This window comes from Erpetoichthys calabaricus, chromosome 4 (assembly GCF_900747795.2).
Source record: "Erpetoichthys calabaricus chromosome 4, fErpCal1.3, whole genome shotgun sequence".
Lineage (NCBI taxonomy): Eukaryota > Metazoa > Chordata > Cladistia > Polypteriformes > Polypteridae > Erpetoichthys > Erpetoichthys calabaricus.
Genome location: NC_041397.2, coordinates 111,900,756 through 111,922,761, shown reverse-complemented (window position 1 = coordinate 111,922,761; position 22,006 = coordinate 111,900,756). Strand labels below are relative to the sequence as shown.

At 37.2% G+C, this 22,006-nt stretch overlaps 2 protein-coding genes across 2 annotated transcripts in view; both read left to right on the top strand.

Annotated features, from left to right (window-relative positions):
• cpb2 (carboxypeptidase B2 (plasma)) overlaps positions 1-2,228 on the top strand; it is an 80,193-nt gene extending 77,965 nt beyond the window's left edge. The window contains exon 11 of the mRNA XM_028799682.2: positions 1,768-2,228. Within this exon, the coding sequence (XP_028655515.1) occupies positions 1,768-1,955 (188 nt within the window). The 3' untranslated portion in view covers positions 1,956-2,228. The remainder of the gene's footprint in view (positions 1-1,767) is intronic.
• A 3,872-nt stretch (positions 2,229-6,100) lies between these two features.
• Positions 6,101-22,006, top strand: part of zc3h13 (zinc finger CCCH-type containing 13) — a 117,644-nt gene continuing 101,738 nt past the window's right edge. Inside the window, exons 1-4 of the mRNA XM_051927369.1 lie at positions 6,101-6,193; positions 13,425-13,562; positions 14,123-14,232; positions 21,040-21,154. Coding sequence (XP_051783329.1) covers positions 13,446-13,562; positions 14,123-14,232; positions 21,040-21,154 — 342 coding nt within the window. The 5' untranslated portion in view covers positions 6,101-6,193; positions 13,425-13,445. The remainder of the gene's footprint in view (positions 6,194-13,424; positions 13,563-14,122; positions 14,233-21,039; positions 21,155-22,006) is intronic.

The following is a 22,006-nucleotide window of genomic DNA, read 5'->3' as shown; positions in this document are numbered from 1 at the left end:
AATCACAGCTTTCAAGGGTGCGAAATGAGAAAGCTTTTTTTAGATAGATAGATAGATAGATATCTCCAGCAGCAGCAAACTGATACAAAAAACAATATTAAATTAAAGATTGATAATAGTGCAGGTAAAAACAGACAATAACTTTGTATAATGTTAACGTTTACCCCCCCAGGTGGAACTGAAGAGTCGCATAGTTTGGGGGAGGAACGATCTTCTCAGTCTGTCAGTGGAGCAGGACAGTGACAGCAGTCTGTCGCTGAAGCTGCTCTTCTGTCTGGAGATGACACTGTTTAGTGGATGCAGTGGATTCTCCATAATTGATAGGAGCCTGCTTAGCGCCCGTCGCTCTGCCACAGATGTTAAACTGTCCAGCTCCATGCCAACAATAGAGCCTGCCTTCCTCACCAGTTTGTCCAGGCGTGAGGCGTCTTTCTTCTTAATGCTGCCTCCCCAGCACACCACCACGTAGAAGAGGGTGCTCGCCACAACCGTCTGATAGAACATCTGCAGCATCTTATTGCAGATGTTGAAGGATGCCAGAATTCTAAGGAAGTATAACCGGCTCTGTCCTTTCAGAGCATCAGTATTGGCAGTCCAGTCTAATTTATCATCCAGCTGCACTCCCAGGTATTTATACGTCTGCACCATCTGCACACAGTCACCTCTGATGATCACGGGGTCCATGAGGGGTCTGGGCCTCCTAAAATCCACCACCAGCTCCTTGGTTTTGCTGGTGTTCAGGTGTAGGTGGTTTGAGTCGCACCACTTAACAAAGTCATTGATTAGGTCCCTATACTCCTCCTCCTGCCCACTCCTGATGCAGCCCACGATAGCAGTGTCGTCAGCGAACTTTTGCACGTGGCAGGACTCCGAGTTGTATTGGAAGTCCGATGTACATAGGCTGAACAGGACCGGAGAAAGTACAGTCCCCTGTGGCGCTCCTGTGTTGCTGACCACAATGTCAGACGTGCAGTTCCCAAGACGCACATACTGAGGTCTGTCTTTAAGATAGTCCATGATCCATCCCACCTGGTATGAATCTGCTCCCATCTCTGTCAGCTTGTCCCTAAGGAGCAGAGGTTGGATTGTGTTGAAGGCGCCATTTTACAGGCCATTAATGTTAAAACTTATTCTTAGGCTAGTCAATATTTGTTCTATCGTATCAGAAATATATTAAATTTCAATATATTATAAACATTTATTTGTTTACTTATTTTAATATATATGACTTCTGCATAGGTTTTGTGTGTCAGCGCTGTTAAACTGCAATTTCCCCTCAGGAATCAATAAAGTGTCTATCAGTTTTTTATGCTATGCATTTGAAATTATTTGAGATTGAAAAATGCAGAGCTGTTCAGTTTATTAATTGGTAATTGTATAAACTGAAAGCATAGTGATCTTTTGAAGTTTTCCATAATTGTCAGCGAGTAGAGGAAACATACTGTAGCACTGCATTTGATATGTTTGATAATGTATTTAACGCCTTATTTAACTATTTACATAAATACACATTAGATAAGTGTCTTAATATATCTAATATTAATTTGCATTGTTTTTTAATTCATTATCTAATTATTAGCAATGTCTATATTATAACTACTGTGGAAATAAAATAACTGACCTTGGTATATTTCTTTGGACAGGCCCTATAACATGAAAGCTGCAAATGTGCTTATACAGTAACTTGTGTTTCTGATTTATTTATTTTACTATTCACTTTGAATTAAATGCACACAAAATAATCATATGATGTACATTATTTTACAGATCTGGCACCAGGTGGCTCTGATGACTGGGCTTATGATTTGGGAATTCCATACTCATATACATTTGAACTACGTGATAAAGGAAGATATGGATTTTTGCTTCCACCCAGCATGATTAAACCAGCTTGCCTGGAGGTGCTCACTGCAATACAGACTATCACAAGTTATGTGATTGATAATGCTAAATGAAATGGTCAAAAAAGTTCAATTGCTGAAAAATATCTCTTGTACTGCAAAATGATTTGTTCTGTCTTATTTTATTTAGTCTTTAACCTAATGTGATGCAAGATGCATTCTCTGAGCTTAAATATTCTTTCTATTCAACATTATATAGCAAACTTTCAACTAATAAATACAGTCCTATTGGCATTTTACTGCAGAGAAACTGTCTTTTGATACTGTTCTGTATTGCATACAGTTTGTGATCATTTTAAGAAACCTTACTTTGTTTTTTTTTCTAAATTCAGACTCTTGTAAGATTTATACAAATACTTTATGTTAACCTGAACTTAAAAAAATAACTGATTGGCTACAACATTGTATTTACTTTAAACTGAATTATATTGTTCCTTCTATGTTGACAGTTTGCGCTTTTGAAATATGACCAGTTTGTACACATTACTCATTTAAACATTTATGCAAAATGTTAGTTCAGCAAATAACTGCTTTCAATTCTAACAAAGATAAGAAAACATGTTAGTTTTATATTTGGTTCATTTGATCTTATTTTTAGATCAATTTTAATGCTATTCATTGAAAAGCTGTAAATATTTAAATAGATTTAGAAATATAACGATAGTAACAAAGTACAGCAGGTAACTTTGAGATCATTCAGATAAAATCAGAACAATGATTCTGCACAGATTTTGTAACAGATAATCACCCAGGATTCTCAGCTATTGTAGGATATGACTCACTCAACTAATTTTGCATTTTTTAGTGTAGGTGGAACTACTGCACTTTTCCTTTCTATGTCTATTAACTATTTATTCTATTTTCTTTGCATTTACCTCAAGAGTGTTATCCGAAAGCCATTTAATAAAATTAGATGTCTCAAATTCATGATATTTATTAGATGACAACTCAGTACCATCATCATATTTACAAAAGTTACACGAGGACAGGAAATAAAATGCAAAATAGATAGGACATAATATCGACAAGTGGGGTGCTTGTGTTAACACAAAAAGTATTTAAGAAAAACTGAGTATAGTATAATCTCATATGTTGGTTCCAATCACAAGAAAGGTATACAAATAGAGAGTAACTTTTGAATTGATCCCAAGTTCAATCAACTTCTTAATTAACAGAAGAGAATGAGTGATACTGAATACAGTACTCCACTAAAATCTATAAACAAAATCTTGAATAGATTGTTCCTGATATTCAAAGGTAATGGTTAACATGACTAACACCATACACAACACTCTTTGCTGGCATACTGGTTAAGAGATAAAAGGGTTATAAACTTGAGTTTTAATAGTGTTTACGAAAGACTTTAGTGGTACTAAGACTAGAGAAAGTGGACACAGATCTTTATTTTCCTTTAGTCTTTTTGTCATAGGCACCTGCATATCCACTGATCTAATGCAACATAATTATGTAGTAAGTGTAAGAAATTGTTGAAAAGCAAAAGTTAAAAATTATAACGGTAGAAAGAAGAGGTAATAGTATCAGTGAAAAAGACTGTTTATTTTGATGATTATGCATAGATATTGCAGTATAGAAAAAAAAATGAGTATAATCAAGGATCAGTTTTTTAGACAGAGAAAAACAAGTCAGTCTTTTTCTATGAAACAACTGACCATGGGACAGTGGATCATCATCTGAGAGAATTACCAAGTAATTATATAAGAGAAAGTAAGCAGAGGTAGAATGTAGCAAGATAGGTAAAACAACTGAATATACAGAAAATTTGACCAAAAGAATGAAGTCAAACAAAGGTAGACGCAACAACTAAACAAGTGAAGCAGACTAGAGAGAGAGGTAAAGAAGAAAGAAAAGGTGAAAGGCAAAAAATTACTGAAAAACAAGGAGACATACTGCAGGATGCACAGGAAGGAAATACAGTACAAGAGAAAACAGCAGAACAACAACAATAAACAAAGAATGAGGCAGGATTTATGAAATATGGGATAATTTATCAAAGAGTAGGTTAAAGGTACACAACAGAACATGAATAAACCTTTCAAAAAGGTCAGAATTGAAAGCATTTGTGAGAACAGAGAATAAATATGAGTGATAGAACATATGTTTGTATAGATGATTCTGTTGACAAAGACATAATTTAAGAAAGATCAAGAAATGAATGTTTCTATGAAGGCTAAACGAGAGTTTCAGTTATGCAGAGAATCCCTTAACACCTATTCAATGGTGTTTGCAAATGAACTGTATAACCTTAAATGTAGTATTCGCTCTATTTTAGCAGCACAGGATCTGTCATTGTTTACAAGTTAATGACTCATTATAAATTACACCAAAATATTTAAGACAATACTCCATAATTTAATAACAATAATCATTAAATGAATTTATGAACTAGTTCAAATAATTTCAATTAATACACATAATAACAGCATAATGAAAAAGCAAAATAATCAAAGGAGAGAATACAATTTTAAATTACATTTTATTTTTAAGACCTTTAACATGAATTTGTTATGCAGAATAATGTTAATTAATTATCTGAACTTGATTTTGGCACAAATTATTTTGTAACAAACAAAAGGAAAAAAACACCCTTTTTTGTGGTGTACTGGATAAAAGTGGACTGGACCACAATATAAAACAGCTTATTATATTAACAAATATAATAAACCTCAATCTTTAAATAAAAATGTCTCATGGACAATGTATGCATATAGTCATGTTACACATAAATAATATGTGATAAACTTCAGAAAGATAGTTACAGTAAGCTTTTTAAAATGTTGTTTATGCCTCCACAAAAGCCAATTCCATTTGCATTTGAAGATAAAACTTGCATTCAATTGTAAAACATTTCTTCACCAAGAAGAAGGAACATATCAAGATATAAAATTAGTTTGCCTAAGAAACATCCATGGTTTGTAAACTCTCCATGCTTCTAAGACAACGCTGTTATTAATGCTATGAAGAATTCAACCATTGAAACTATGATCTAACATCAGTTTTAAGAAGCAATTATCAGTTCAAAGACGAAAGATTGTGTGGCTGTTTTGGGAACCATACTGGAAATACTGTACAGTATTTGCCAAGCATCATTTTTATTTTTAATGGAGTTTGTCAAAAGGGATGCTCATTAATGTATTAACTTGAATATGTAAATATAAGTTAATAATAATAATATTTTATGCCCTAGCTTAACTCTAGCTCGTCTAACTCTGAACTGGATCGAGTGGATTTCTTGATGAACCCATTTTTATGATACAAGTCTGCATTACTGTAAAAAAAATACCAAAGTGACTTCAAAAATTAAGCCAACAATCTACATTTACTTTTTCTAGTAAACTCAACATGCAGACTCATTATTTAAAGAAACTTAAAAATTCTTAAGAAAACCTGCCGACTGCTTAATTTTAACGTTTTAGATCCTTCACTTTATTTTAGCTTAGCTTTTTGAATAATAATATTACCCGAGTTATCTGTTACATCCAGGTGGGTATCTGAGGCCACGCAAATAAAATCTTTAGCAGCTGACAGGTCTTTATTATCTTATATTGGGGTGGTTCCCTCAATCATTTGACAGCGTTGTCACTGTCACCATCTCCTTTAACCTCACCATGAGTCTTTCACATTATTAAAATATCTGCTTCTTTTTTCTTATGGTATTATATGTAAAAATGTACACAGTAAAATATGTAATAACAATAAATAAGGCCGCTGCTCTCCGACACTCACTCATATCGGGTACACGGTCAGTTTAACGTGCTCGTCTTTTACGTATAATGGGATGCCAAACAAACACAGACTTTGAATATTAGGGGGTTGACAAGTGATCTGTTTACAAGAACAACGGGTTGAAATGGATATGCATATATGCCTAAGAATATATAGGAACCACTGATGCGGCATCTTATTTAAAATGAAACAATACATTTGCGCAGTTTAACAACAGCAAAGTGACCAACAAGCTTTACGTATATAGCGGGAGGTTACCACGACATTGGTGTCTTCGCAAGCGCGCTGTGCTTTCAACGCATTTAGCATTCCTCCCTACAGTATTCTGTAGTTTATTTCGGATTTCCGTAGTAGAGCCTTTCCTTTCAGTTTCTTGTCTTGTCTTTGTGTTTTCTCCAGATGTACACACGTGGCTCGGCTTGTCTTCCCACTGTAGAACGTCGGGCCCCACAATCCACCGCGGTGTTGGTGAGAAACCAGCTGCCGATGGGACACCCGACAGGTGGAAGTTCATTCTGTGTTTGTATTGATATATGTCTTATGTGCAGGTACTTTTTCATGTTTTAAACAGTAGGCAGTGTTCGATTGATTACAGGCTTTACGGTATTCCACTCATTTTAAAAACATGACATGCGTTTTCTGGTAACGCTAGGTACGAGTAAATAGGCCGTATCCGAATCCTCGACCACTAGTAGCGAAGTAGCCGACGTAGCAGAGAGGAGCGACCGGGTTTGTTGTACGCAGGCGCCGCGTACCATGTGGTAGGGAAATTGTTTTCTTATCACTACTTTTAAAGAGTATTGTTTTTTCGATCGATCAGTTTTGTGAGTACCGCCGCTTGGTTTTTTTAATGTAATATATTTGAGCGTGAACGACATAAGCCTTTCAGTTCATGAAATACGTTGAGTGAGCTTTGCAAAATTCTCATTTTACATAAACACGACGTGTTGGTATACGATGTAGTGTCTAGGGTTATTTAGATTGCGTTTTAGGAAACCTTTATGCATTATAGTTGCATAGTTGCTCCCCATTATTCGTGTAATACGCTTTGTGGGAAAAAGATAAGTGGATAATATTTTGCTTTAATCTGTTTAGTTGCGAGTGTTTGTTCATGCTTTGTTTCGTAAAGGTAATGTGACGTTACGTTTAGTTTTGTAAGAACTTCAATAGGTAATGGCATCTAGTACAGGGGAGTCGATTCACTTTTCCTTCCTTGATTTTTAAGCTGTACTTTTAGACACCAGATACATGTGTAAATGCATCATCGACAGAAGTCGATGATTCCGAGTCCTCATTTTATCACGAGTATACGAATAATTGTGTAAGCATTGCAAGACACTGCTACGGACTGCATGCAGGAGGTCCTGGTCTGGTGACGGCGAAGGTTAAACGTTCTTGTATTTTTCGCGGACTTTAATGTTCGAGTAGTTGATCTGTTAGGCGGTTGAATAATGAGTATGTCTTTGAGTAGCATCCCATCTAGGATTCATTTCTGGTCTGTGACGTATTCGTTGAATGCCATGTTCCCTTTTTAATGTGTGTGTGTGTGTGTGTGTGTGTGTGTGTGTATGTGTATATATATATATATACTGCTGAAAAAATTTAAGGGAACACTTAAATCACACATTTGATCTTGAACGAATTATTCACGTGTGGAAAATCTTTACTGAGTGATACTGTGTGATGTAACAACTGTCAATGGAAAACAAAATCACCAACCCTTTGAGGGCTGGATTCAACATCATACCGAAAATCAAAGTCAAAAATTGATATCACAGGCTGATACAGCTTGTGTGAATATCAACACAGAAACTCATAATGTCACTCGATACTGTGTATGGTCCCAACTTGCCTGTATGCACTCCAGGCAACATGCTCCTGATGATACAGAGGATGGTGTTCTGGGGGATCTCCTCCCAGACTTGTGGTGCTTCTTGGCAGTGTCTGATGCACAGATGCATAACGTCCCAGAGGTTCTAAATTGGATTCAGGTCTGGGGAATGTGCAGGCCAGTCTGTGGCATCAGTGTCTTTGTCATCTAGGAACTGCCTACACACTCTGGCCACATGAAGGAGGAACCCAGGGCCCACTGCACCAGCGTAAGGCCTGATAGTGGTTCTGACGATTTAATCCTGGTACCTAACAGTTGTCCGGGTACCGTTGCCTAGCATATGGAGATCTCTGTGACCCTCCAAGGATATGTCTCTCCAGATCATCACTGACCCTCACCACCAAACTGATCATGCTGGATGATGTTGCAGGCTGCGCAACATTCACCACATCATCTCCAGAAAGTCTTAAGTGTGTCAGATGTGCTCAGTGTTAATCTACTCTCTTGTGAAGAGAGTTGTGGTAGTCTCTGGTGAATGCCAATTGACCTGCCTGGTGATGGGCTATGAGCTCAGGTCCCACTAGAAGACATCAGGCTCTCATGCCATCCTCATGAAGTCTGTTTTTGACAGTTTGGTCAGAAACATGCATACTAGTAGCCAGCTGGAGGTCATTTTGTAGTGCTCTGGCAGTGCTACTCCTGTTCCTCCTCGCACAAAGGAGCAGATACCAGTCCCGCTTCTGGGCTGGTGTCCTTTTACGGCCCTGTCTAGCTCTTCTTGTGTATCAGCCCCATCTCCTGGTGTCTCCTTCATGCTCTTGAGATTGTGTTGGGAGACACAGCATACCTTCTTGCGACAGCACAAATGAATGTGCCATCTTGGAAGAGTTGAACTATTTGTGCAACCTGAATTGGCTGCAGGCACTGCCTCATACTACCAGTAGTAACAAGGACACTAGCAAAATGCAGAATTAGAGAAAATCACTCAGGAAGTATAAGGAGAGCGCAATTGCCTGTTGCCACCACCTGCAAAATCATTCCCTTCTTTTGGGCTTACTTGCTGTTTCCTCTCTAGTGCACCTGTTGTCACTTTCATTTGCATGAAAGCAGGTGAATTTTATTCATAATCGCTTATGCTTCCTACCTGGACAGATTGATATCCTTGAAGCTTAACTGACTTGGTGTTAATGACTGTGATGATTAAGTGTTCCTTTAATTTTTTTTGAGCAGTGTAATATCTAAAGTAGATTATAAAAAAAAAAAAAGTTTGTTGTTAAGTGAGAAATATAAGGTTTATGTGTTTTCAAGTAATGCAAATTATAAATCTATAATTAACTTTACTTGATCATAATTTTCTTGTACTGATCTTGATTTCAGTGGTCCAAGAGTTTCATATCTTAGAATTTTGCTCTTCCATAAAATCCCCAATACAACCACCTTTCTTTGGTTCTACATTTTAAACATTTGTCCTAACAAATCTGTCCTTTTGTGAAATTTACAAAATGGATCTCGTATTACATGTGCAGATACTCCAAAACTTTTCGATTTGATTTGGCAACATTTTAAGCATTGGTCTTATTTCTCTCTTTATGGTAGAATATGGTCTTTGCATTTGTCTGTGTGATTTTGAGTAGTGACGTATTTAAGCTTTCTGGCTTCATAAACACATATAAGAAATGGGAGAATAGAGGACCTAATTTTCCGTAATATACTTCTGAGCAGACTTCTTACAAATTTAAATTACACATTTCAAATAAAATACAAAATTTCATGAATTATATGCTGGGTATTGAAATATTCATGTATAAATATCTGTACAATGATCCCTCGCTATATCGCGCTTCGCCTTTCGCGGCTTCACTCTATCGCGGATTTTATATGTAAGCATATTTAAATATATATCGCAGATTTTTTGCTGGTTCGCGGATTTCTGCGGACAATAGGTCTTTTAATTTCTGGTACATGCTTCCTCAGTTGGTTTGCCCAGTTGATTTCATACAAGGGACGCTATTGGCAGATGGCTGAGAAGCTACCCAACTTACTTTTCTTTCTCTCTCTCTTGCGCTGACTATCTGTGATCCTGACGTAGGGGGATTGAGCAGGGGGGCTGTTCGCACACCTAGACGATATGGACGCTCATCTAAAAATGCTGAAAGATTATCTTCACGTTGCTACCTTCTGTGTGCAGCTTTTAAGTATGCTGCACGGTGCTTCGCATACTTAAAAGCTCAAAGGGCACGTATTGATTTTTGACTTTGTTTCTCTCTCTCTCCCTGCTCCTGACGGAGGGGGTGTGAGCTGCCGCCTTCAACAGCTTTGTACCGGTGGTGCTTCGCATACTTAAGAGCCAAACAGCCCTATTGATTTGTTTGCTTTACTCTCTGTTTCCTTTGAAGAGGAAGATATGTTTGCATTCTTTTAATTGTGAGACAGAACTGTCATCTCTGTCTTGTCATGGAGCACAGTTTAAACTTTTGAAAAAGAGACAAATGTTTGTTTGCAGTGTTTGAATAACGTTCCTGTCTCTCTACAACCTCCTGTGTTTCTGCGCAAATCTGTGACCCAAGCATGACAATATAAAAATAACCATATAAACATATGGTTTCTACTTCGCGGATTTTCTTATTTCGCGGGTGGCTCTGGAACGCAACCCCCGCGATGGAGGAGGGATTACTGTACATACAGACTATTCTTCTTGAAGTTTTTACACTCTGTCAGGTTCTAAAGTCTCTTTGTAATTGTGAACATCAACAGTACTGGTCTTGAGATCTTCAAAAATACTTGCATCTCTTTGCATAGCTAAAGCACTTTTTCCAGTTTGCCAGAGTGCAATCTTAATAATTGATATTAAGGTCCTTAAAATTGCAAGTATGCACTTGTTTAGATATATTGAAATATGAATTAATACTCATGACCACTGGTATAGTATATTTTAGTAGGCTTAGACTATTATTATGCTGCTTTCATAATAATGTATTTAACAATGAAATGGTTTATGTAATTTGATTCTCAGTATAGAGGGTATGCTTATTAGCTGTCTCAGAGTGATGCAAATGGTATGTACTACTTCTTTCTTTTTGCTAGAGGGGCTTAATGGCAGATTAGGTTTTTCTTTCCATTTTAGATGAATGTCTAAATTTAAGTCTGACTTTCATTTTGTGCAGGTATGAACGTTTGGAAGTCTTTGTCCCTAAACTGACAACATCTAAGCCAAAATAGTTGCCCTTCATTTGCATTGTGTTTTTATGTTCAGTTTTGAATATAGGGTAAATTAAAACATAGAACAGGAGAAATTCATGTGCCATTGTTTTTGGATAGTAAAAATTAGTAAAGTGAGACTCCAAAAAACATCATCTTCAATTAGTCATCACAGATTCACACAGCTGTTAATTCTGTGTGTGCTAGTACAGTCAACAGCATACAGTATCACAAAACCCTTTAAGTAATTTGTAGTACTTCATTAAAATGTGGAACACTGTATATACTGATTATAGTATAATAATCTGTGGGGAGGATTCAAGAGCAGCAGTGCTTATTACTGTTGCATGTGATGCTTTAGCAGGGCTGAAATTTTCATGTACATCTTATAAGTGACTGGACAGAAAACTGAATTGTGGATGACAGGTTCAGCTTTGTCCATGTTAGGTGACGTTCACCTCCTCAAAAAGTTCAGCTGTAGAAAGCAGTATACCTACCTTGCTGTTTAGGCTGCTTCTTTCAGGTGACTTTAATAAAGGGTACAAATCGGAGCTGATACGGTATTCACAGAGTAGCATATTTGTAAAGGAATGGTCTTATCTTCCTCATTGAATAGTAATGATAACAGCAGAAGCTGTGCAATGTGAAATGAGAGTTGACTGGTCTTAAAAATAATATATTTAGAAAACTGAAATATCCTAAAATATCACATGGCAGTACCTGAACTATGGCATAACTGAGTGGCGAGGTTCAAAGCTTTTCTTTAAATTTATGATTAAGTATTGGAATATGCTTTTGATTATATTCAATATTTGAATATAAACATAACAGCCATACTTCACCTTGGGCAAGCAATCTCATGTCATAGTGAAAAAAGATATGATGATGATACTGGTACAGTATAATGAGAAAATTCAGATTAGCATGATGAAATAGAGTTTAAGTCTTTTAATTAAAGCTCTGAGAGACTTCAGCCCTATTTGAACAGGATTAGTAGGGTGAATGTTTACAGTTGGCCTGTACACACCAGTACTTCGAATAGGTATTTCCCCATTCTTGCCTTATGACAACCAGTGGTTAATTTATGTGTATTGGTGTATAATAATCCTTATTGACATCTCCAAGTGTATAATACTCCACTTTTTAATATAAATTGTGTATATTAGCTTGCCTTAAGACCTTGGAACTACCCCGCCCAAATATTATTCAGAACAAGATGTACCAACAGCCCACCCCTACCACTGCAGGTACTAGATGAAGTAATTATTGCTGGAGGACCTGACATGTTGATTCGCATGGAACTAGTTTAATCTGGGGCTGCTTGTTACCTTTACTGAGATGTAAACATGCAGTCTGTAAAAAAGGTACGGACATGACCAATTTGAACAGGACTAAAAATTACTGAGATCCTCTGGTAATAAATACTTTTTCCCACCTCCTGGTTTAAAACTAATCTTGTCTTAACAGAGCTGAAGACTGCAACTTCCTTCAAAATGTAAACTAAATCTACCAAAATACAGAAAATATCGTCAGTTAAGTTTAGTTATCATGTTGTTTATCTACAGATGAGTAGCCATGTCCATGTTTTTTTTTTCTCACCTTTGCAATTAAGAATTTTAATATATAGTAGATTTAAAATTCAGGAATATACTCAAACAAGTTGTATATTACATTGGTTATGACAATTTATTTATGTAACTGTAGCGTTTTTTTTTTTTTTTTTTTTTTTTTTAATATAAGTGAATCTCCAACACTATCTGTTGTGGAGACTGGCTCAGATACAGACAGGCAGACACACTCATGTCACCCAACACACGTTTATTTACAATACTATTTACAATTACTGTGCCACAAACCCCAATCTTCCCCAAAGTCCAGGCCAACCACTCTGCCTCTTCGGACCGCCTCCTTCTCTTTCTTTCTTTCTTGCACCTTGTCCTACTTCCACCCGACTCCAGCCTCGAATGAAGGGAGGCGGCCCCTTTTATCCGTACCTGGATGTGTTCCAGGTGTGCACCAGCAATCCCGCGGACACACCCCAGTGTGGCGGAAATGCCGGCTGTCCTCCCGGAAGCACTCCGGGTGTTCCCTCTCTTCTTCCCCCCAGCACTTCATGGTGTGGCGGAAGTACTGGGGTCCAGGGTTCTTCAGGCAGGGGGACGCCCCCTGGCGGTGACCATGAGCCCCTACAGGGTTGGGCTTCCAAGCCCTGTAACCGTGGCCCCCAATACAACCAGGGCGGACACCCCCTCGCGGTCTGGAGGAGGAATGAGCCCTCCTCCTGTCTTCCTGGGCGTCCCGGCCGGGCATGAGCCCCGTCCGGGTGCCACACTGTATTGAGTCTGCATTCTCTATTTGTGTCTCCAAGTGCTGTCCTCTGGGTTTTCCTACTGTGTCTTTAAGATGTGCATGTTAGGCACATTGTGCCCAGTGATGAATTGGTACCATGTCAAGGACTTGTTCCTTCATTAAACTTGACAGTATTGGGGTAGGCTTTAACTTCAGTGACTCTCAGTTTGGTTAATGGTTAAAAAAAAATGGGTTTATATGTAGATAGATCATAGGAAACATACAAAGTTACTTTTCTTGTTTTTCTAATACTACATTTAATTCCTTTATTAAACATTATCTTTCATTGTTTAATTACTTTGTAACAAAGTTAATTTAAAAAGGTTTGTTATTATTATATTGTTATTGTTATGTTGATTTGCATTTATGAAATGTGTTTATATATTTCTTTTTTGTTGCAGTTTAAAATATAGTTATACAGAATGTCCAAAATTAGAAGAAAAGTAACAGTGGAAAATTCGAAGACTATATCAGATAGTACATCCCGCAGGCCTAGTGTGTTTGAAAGACTTGGACCAAGCACAGGGAGTAATGCAGAGGTGAGAGGACAAAATATTTGGTGAAAGATCAAAGTAATCATTTTATTCAGTTTAATGTATCATCTTAATATGTATGATATTTTTGATAGTTTCAGTGGTATTTTAAATATTTAATTTAGTATAATCTATACTATATATAACGTGATATATTCTGTTTAGATAAATAACTCAGAAGCACACATTCAATTTGCATGAAAACTAGAATACAGAACAAGTATGATATGTAGAGTAAAATATGAGAATTGGTAAATTCAAGTTAAGCCACACCAAACAAAGATGTTGTCTATAATTACGAGCTGAGGAAAATGGCTTAAAACCCAGATTGCTAGTATGGAAGCAACTGAGAATTTAAAATTAAAAATACTGAAAAGTAAATATTTTTAGGCATGCAATTTAGTATGTTAACGTGCAAGTGTCTTTTATAATAGGTTTTAAAACAAGTTAAAAGGGTCTTTTAGGAACAAACCAAAAAATTCCCTGGGTGTATTATTTGAATTTTTATGGAAGTTATTCTCTAATTGTATTCATTTTAACTTTTTTTTTTATTATTTTTTTTGAAGACCCAATGTAGAAATTGGCTAAAGACTGGTAATTGTGTTTATGGAAATACTTGTCGGTTTACGCATGGGCCTCAGCCACGTGTAAAAGCTTACAGTGGCTCATACAGAAGGTGAGTTTGTGATTATTTTTAAGGGTTAAAAGTTTTAATCCATTTCATTTTCCTTTTTGTATTTTTCTTCTGTCCCTCTGTTTAAAATGCAGTATTTTTGCTATTTGGAACAATACATTTTACTGCAGTCAAATTATTAAAAAAAATTGATAAGGTTTGAATTCCTATATTAAAATTAAATATATATTCAAACAAAAGTTTAAAAGTCCTTTTAACAAGTAATATAGAACAAAATTCTAAAGCAAAGCACAATAGGTATAAGTGGTACATTGAGAAGAATGGACCTGACTTAATACTTTTCAGTGTAGGATACCAGCTGAGTGCTACAGACGAGCAGGTAGTCAACGAATAACATATTATTGTGGAATACCAGCATGCCTCCACTTAGCTAAGATGTTCTGATTGGAGAACTGTCTTTTGAATCTTTCCCTAGAGTTAGATGCCATCTTGGTCTGCTTCTTGCTGTTTTAGTAGTTCTATGTTCTCTCCTTTGTGGTTCTTTTTATATGTTGTTTTCTGAGCACACTTTTAATTTCTCCTTGTTCTTTTTTTTTTTTTGTATAGTTTTATTGGTTATCAGAGTGGGGGCCATGACCCAATCTTCTTTACTCTCACAAATGATATTCCACTTTCAATAAACTTCAGCTCACATATTAAAATCCCCAGTTGGAATATTAGGGGGAAGGATGAGAGTTAAGAAATGTCTTACTAGACACAGCTGAAAGTGAATTCAGTTAAAATTTGACATCAAAAAATAATTGGTGGTACATCAAAATATTCATATGCCTGGAGGTTGAATGCCAAGAAAAAAATTTGAAATCCCCTGGCCTAGTGATATTATGTGACATTTAATCACATACTGTTAGTGTTGATAGTCTGTTGTAGATAAACATTTGCTTTGAATAATATAGATTATACAAAATAATGCTGTGTAACTGCTATTAGCAGTAATCGAGATCCATGATCATGCTCAACTTTGCAGCATTGCTTTTATTTTAGTTGTTGGCACTGACCAGATTATGCAAAATTTTGGGGGGCCTTGACTGAAAGTTTGTGAATCCCTGATGTAAGCTATTCCATTAACAATGACTTAGAAATAGACATTTTATGATGGTTCCTTTTGATTTAAATCTCTTCCACATGGTTAAAAGGGATAAATTGTCAATAATTGTAAAATTTGTGCAGGCAAATTTAAATATGACAAAAGTACAACATCCTTAGCTTATCACTTAGGAGCAAAACATGCATGATACTGCCGTTAAGAGTTTTTAACAGTAAGCAGCAAAATCTGTGGCAGACTATAATCCCTGAATGCACAATTTGATTTTGTACATGAATGAAAAAAGTCTAAAGTATTCACTACCACTAAATGGATTGTATCAGAGTGTAGACCTCTAAATAAAGTTGAAGATACACATTACCTTTACATGGGACAATTGTGACTTTGTAGTTTGAGCAGCCAAGTAGTTGTACATCAGTCACATTCACAGGGGACTACTGCACATTGCTGATCTACCTTGGCTAAACTTGTGATTAATTGAAAGACATTTTGGTATTAATCATGATTAAATTTTTTATTTAATATATACAGTGAACCCTCGTTTATCACGGTTAACACTAGAATTACCAGAGCCTACGAAAAAACTCGTAGATCCGGCCCACCTTACATCGCTTCTTAAAATCGTTCTCACCTCTCCGCCAGCGTCTTTTGTCATCTAAATGTACTGATAAAGACATGCTGCAAACAGCCGGCTATTCCATTCCCCCAACGACTTAGAACGTAAACAAGCTTTTCCCAGCTCATGCCTTGATTGATTATCTGTGAGTGAAGTGGAGTTTTAGAGTAGAAATAATAGATTGTTATTTGGAACACACACATTTCAAATGTGTTGCATTTCTACAGTAATCTGTGTAAACACATTGTTAAAACAGAAACGTTTTATATATTCTAGTAGCAAATGGAAAAAATGTAGGCATAAACTATATAATGTATGAAGCCTGAAGTCCAAATATCAAAGAAACACTTTCACAAAAGGTACAAAAAAAAAAAGCCACCTTAGTGTGCGACATTGACACGTATTAGCTATCGCTGCTTCCGTGGCGCAACAGTATCAGTCGCTGACTGGGAATCAGAAGGTCATGAGTTCGATCCTGCACAACTCCCTTTTGAGAAGTGTTCTTATTTTCACTATTTTAGAATAAAAAGATACATTTGATTTCAGTCTGTAACAGCTGGTGTAATTTATGATATTTGTAAAGGTTAGCTTTATTTTTTTTTTTTAAATTCACTTTTCATTGTCTTAGTCGCGTTCAGGATCCTTTCCTAGCCCACTTGACACTGCTGTTTTCACATAAAGACGCGCTAAAGCTCTGCAGTGTAGGCCTACTTGTGACTGCATTGTCGTACCAATGCTTGTGAACTGAAGTGTCTGCATGCACTTTTTGTGGCATTACACTTGTATTTTTTGAGTATGCCCATGTAGCTCAAACACAGGAACATATGTTGATGTAAAAGTATAACAAAACAAGTGCACTTTTATTCAAGACTATAACCGAAGAAAAAAGAAAGCAAGTTACAGGAGGCGGTTGATATGACAGCTTGCGTGGTGCAATGCTAAGAACTGCTGATTTCCATTCCGTGCTATATAACTGTTAACATTTGAATCTGATGATTGCATATAGCGCTGTCTTATTCAGTGTGCGCAAGAACATGCAGGTGGCCAGTTGCTGAGTGCTACAACGCACGTTTTAAAAAAAGAAAGAGGCAAATATATGTGACGTTTTGAAGAAATCATTTTATGGTGCGAATAGTACCAGTCAGAAAACATCGTCGAAGTAATGCAATATTATTTGAAAACGAACAGCGTCAGGTCGGGTGTGAAGTTATACTGGCGCTGTTTGAGTCAGATCAGAAGCTGAATAAGCTGAAAAAGCTCCTGTTCTGACTCTAAGTAAAAAAGCATGAATTAATCAACAGAAATAACTGCAATTGACATTTTAAAGTTAACGATTTACAGTGCATACCAATTTATAAATTTAATGTCCGTTTGAGGAAAAAAAAAAACACTTTCTTCAAAGCTGGGAATCGAACTCACGTCTCTGTAGCACGGTAGGGAAGCTGTGCTCCAAGTCAGAAGACTGGCATCCTTCAACATCTGCAGTAAGATGCTGCAGATGTTCTATCAGATGGTTGTGGCGAGTGCCCTCTTCTATGCAGTGGTGTGCTGGGGAGGCAGCATTAAGAAGAAGGATGCCTCACGCCTGGACAAACTGGTGAGGAAGGCAGGCTCTATTGTTGGCATAGAGCTGGACGGTTTGACATCCGTAGCAGAGCAACGGGCACTCAGCAGGCTCCTATCAATTATGGAGAATCCACTACATCCATTAAACAGTGTCATCTCCAGACAGAGGAGCAGTTTCAGCGACAGACTGCTGTCACTGTCCTGCTCCACTGACAGACTGAGAAGATCGTTCCTCCCCCAAACTATGCGACTCTTCAATTCCACCAGAGGGGGTAAACGTTGAACATTATTCAAGTTATTGTCTGTTTTTTACCTGCATTTTTTTTATTACTCTTTAATTTAATATTTTTTGCTGCTGGAGTATGTGAATTTCCCCCTGGAATTAATAAAGTATCTATCTATCTATCTATCTATCTATCTATCTATCTATCTATCTATCTATCTATCTAGCTATCTAGCTAGCTAGCTAGCTAGCTAGCTAGCTAGCTAGTTACAGTGATCCCTCGCTATATCGCGCTTCGCCTTTCGCGGCTTCACTCCATCGCGGATTTTATATGTAAGCATATTTAAATATATATCGCGGATTTTTCGCTGCTTCGCGGGTTTCTGCGGACAATAGGTCTTTTAATTTCTGGTACATGCTTCCTCAGTTGGTTTGCCCAGTTGATTTCATACAAGGGACGCTATTGGCAGATGGCTGAAAAGCTATCCAGCTAACTTTCTCTCTCTCTCTCTCTCTTGCGCTGACGTAGGGGGGTGTGAGCAGGGGGGGCTGTGTGCAGCTGCTTCCTGAAGGACAGGCTGCACGGAGCTTCGCATACTTAAAAGCTCAAAGGGCACGTATTGATTTTTTTTATCTGTCTCTCGCTATCTCTCTCTCTCTCTCTCTCTCTTCCTGCTCCTGACAGAGGGGTTGTGAGCTGCCGCCTTCAACAGCTTTGTACCGGCGGTGCTTCGCATACTTAAAAGCCGTATTGATTTTTTTTTTGACTGCTTGCTTTGCACTCCTTTGAAAAGGAAGATATGTTTGCATTCTTTTAATTGTGAGACAGAACTGTCATCTCTGTCTTGTCATGGAGCACAGTTTAAACTTTTGAAAAAGAGACAAATGTTTGTTTGCAGTGTTTGAATAACGTTCCTGTCTCTCTACAACCTCCTGTGTTTCTGCGCAAATCTGTGACCCAAGCATGACATTTTAAAAATAACCATATAAACATATGGTTTCTACTTCGCGGATTTTCCTACTTCGCGGGTGGCTCTGGAACGCAACCCCCGCGATGGAGGAGGGATTACTGTAGTTAGTTAGTTAGTTAGTTAGTTAGTTAGTTAGTAGCATTAAGCCACGGAAGCTGTTGTATCATCCGTGAACCTTTTGTGAAAGTGTTTATTTGATGTTTGGACTTCAGGCTTCACAGATTCTATAGTTTATGCCTACATTTTGTAACATTTATTACTAAAAAATTAAAATGTTTCTGTTTTACCAATGTGTTTACATAGATTACTGTAGAAACGGAACATGCATGAAATGCATGTATTCCAAATAGCGATCTATTATTTCCATTCTAAAACTCCAGCAGTTCAGTCACTCCCAGATAATCAAACAAGGCATGAGTTGGGAAAACTTAGTGAACGTTTTGCGACGGTGGGGGATAGAATAGCTGGCTGCTCATCTTAATCGGCGCCTTTAGAAGACAAAAGAGAGGTGAGAACGGTTTTAAGGTGGGCCGGATCTACGAGTTTTTTCGTAGACTCTGGTAATTCTAGTGTTAATCCGTTCCAGTCTCTACCGTGATAAATGAATTTTCGCGAAGTAGGATTCTTTATTTATAAAGCGAATATTTTCGCAGTTAGAGTATAGAAAACCTGTTTACGACCTTCTAAATACGTTTTTTAACATTATTAGAGCCCTCTAGACATGAAATAACACCCTTTAGTCACCTTGTACTCGTATTACCCAATATATTAGACAAAATAAGAGAAAATCAGACATATTAGACATTACAAATATCATATTACTAGGCTCACCCACCTTTTAAGGCACCGACTTTTATCCTCAATTTGTGTGCGCTCCATGTGTCCATCAGGCATGTAAGTGTAGGGAATGATGACATCAAAGTGCCCATTCATAACATCTCCCGAAAACCTAAGTTTTTTTTATTCCCTCGAGTGCCTGTCCAAAGTCGTACAATGTCAGTCCGAATCTGTACCGCTAAAGATGGAGTTTCATGCACTAAATAAGCTATAGATGAGAATAAGCAAGCACCATCTCCCCTGATATTTACTACGCGGTGAGACATTTATACTCCATCAACATTAATTATTTCCAGAGACATAATTTAATCTATTTTTCCAGCGCATCGCGCACAAAAGCAAGGGAACGATAGGAGCACCAGAATTCTGCTCACATCGCGTCGCTTCATACCGCAAGCCGCAAGTAGTAAGTCTGTGATAAGCGGAATACCGTTACGCTTTGCACTCACGGGACAGAAGGACAATCCCAACCGCTTTTATATAGTAAGATTATTGTACTGTACATTTAATTACACACACACACACACACACACAGTTCTTACACACAACCACTAACCTATGAAGGCACGAACTCCGTAGGAGAGTCTTCCGGTGGTGCAGTATCTTCAGCAGGTGCGTCGTTGTCTTCTTCCGCTGAAGGAGTACTAGGAGTAGGCAGTGGGTATCTGGGTGTGAACATCTTGATAGGCAGTTGCTGGCGCTGTCTTTTCATATACGGGAGGAGGCTTTTGTAGGGTATTGCCATCTTTGATCATATCCAAGAGTTTCACCTTCTCCTGGATAGTAAGCATCTTCCTCTGGCGCTTAGTTTTATTGTCAGAAGGCTTAGAAAAAGCAGCACGTTTAGGAGCCATCATGGGGCTTAGATTAAAGTTCTCAGAAAGCGCATGGGTAGTGACGTAAGCGTGTATGAGAAAAAATCGCGATAGAGTGAAGCCGCGAAAGTCGAAGCGTGATATAGCGAGGGATCACTGTAGTATACAAATACATATAAGCAATTACATATATATGAAGGCCTAAAGGAGTAATGATGGAGATGTAGCTTTTGTTCATAGCACTGGTACACTGACTCAATACTGGAGTTCTTAAATTTTAGTCCTCTGTTTAGAAATGGTCCAAAATTGTAACTAATACTTCATTGATTAATTTGCGTAAGGGTAATTGAGCCCTTCAAATTTTAACTGTTATTGGCTTCTTCTGCAAGTGTTTAATAGAACATCTTTACTCAAGTTTTAGCTGGCAGATGTGATAATTGGATATAAGTGTAGTAAAGTTAAGTGTCATTATCTCTCAGTTTCGGTTTCCAGCTCAGTGTGCTGTCACCTATCACTGCTCCTTTTAACAGAAGAGAAGTAACACCGTATGTAATTTTGCAATTAGGCTCAGAAAAAAACATTTTTTCTTTGTGGAAATGGATGCAATGACTATTTTAACATTCATCAATCCATATGGAAACAAATACATTGTGGACTACTACAACCCTTTTTTTCCTAAATTTAGCCTTTGTATTATCTAATTGTTTTAAATCCAACAGGTCACCTGAAAGACCTACTGGTGATCTACGAGAAAGAATGAAGAATAAAAGGCAAGATGTTGAGCAAGAAAGTCAAAAAAGAAATCCTGAAGATGCTTCATCACCTGTTTCAAGGGTAGGTTGATGCAGTGCATTGCCATTATTGTCTTTCTCACAAACTGTTGCACTATTATTCAATCCTTAATTATTGCTGGGTGGTATGACCAAAATTCTATATCACGGTATTTTTCAAAATTATACCGGTTTCACGGTATTCAACAGTATTTTTTTCCCATGCATGAGTGGATGTTAACCACATTTTCCACTACAATTACTGCAGTAGACTGGCAAAGAATAACCTATTCCACTGTCATGAGAATTGTACATTGTACAAAAAACATTTTAATGTGCACACAAGTATTAATATAGGTTTGCATGGCCCCATAAAGTGATAGTTTTCAAGGGGGTGGCACTAATGAAGAGAAGGAATCGCATTGCATGACAGTTGCAGTCAAAATATAGAACCTTTTTATTGAACAAATTTTGTAAACAACTTAAACTATAATTTTGACAACATATTTTCAACCATCCTAAAAGGCATTTAGATTTAGTAAAATATCCAGAGGTGCTTGTCAAAAGTTGTATTGCACTGAACATGTCTTAGAAAAGGATATCAGTAGTAAATATTTTTTGTAAACCAACTACACTTTCCGTTAATGTTAATAATCTCTGTACACTGACACGTTAAAGTGACTTTTTAAACAACTTTACCATCATTAAACTGGATAATATTTAAACTAATAAATAATAACAATAAAATAAATAATAGTGCAACTTCCAGTAATAATACTATTACTTCAAGGTTTCAAGCCCAGGTACATTACCCAGTATTCACCAAATAAAAGCAAAATAAAACAAGTGCAACTTGATGATGACATCTTTACCAACTGAACCATCATTAATGCAAATTGCATTAACCCTTTAACCG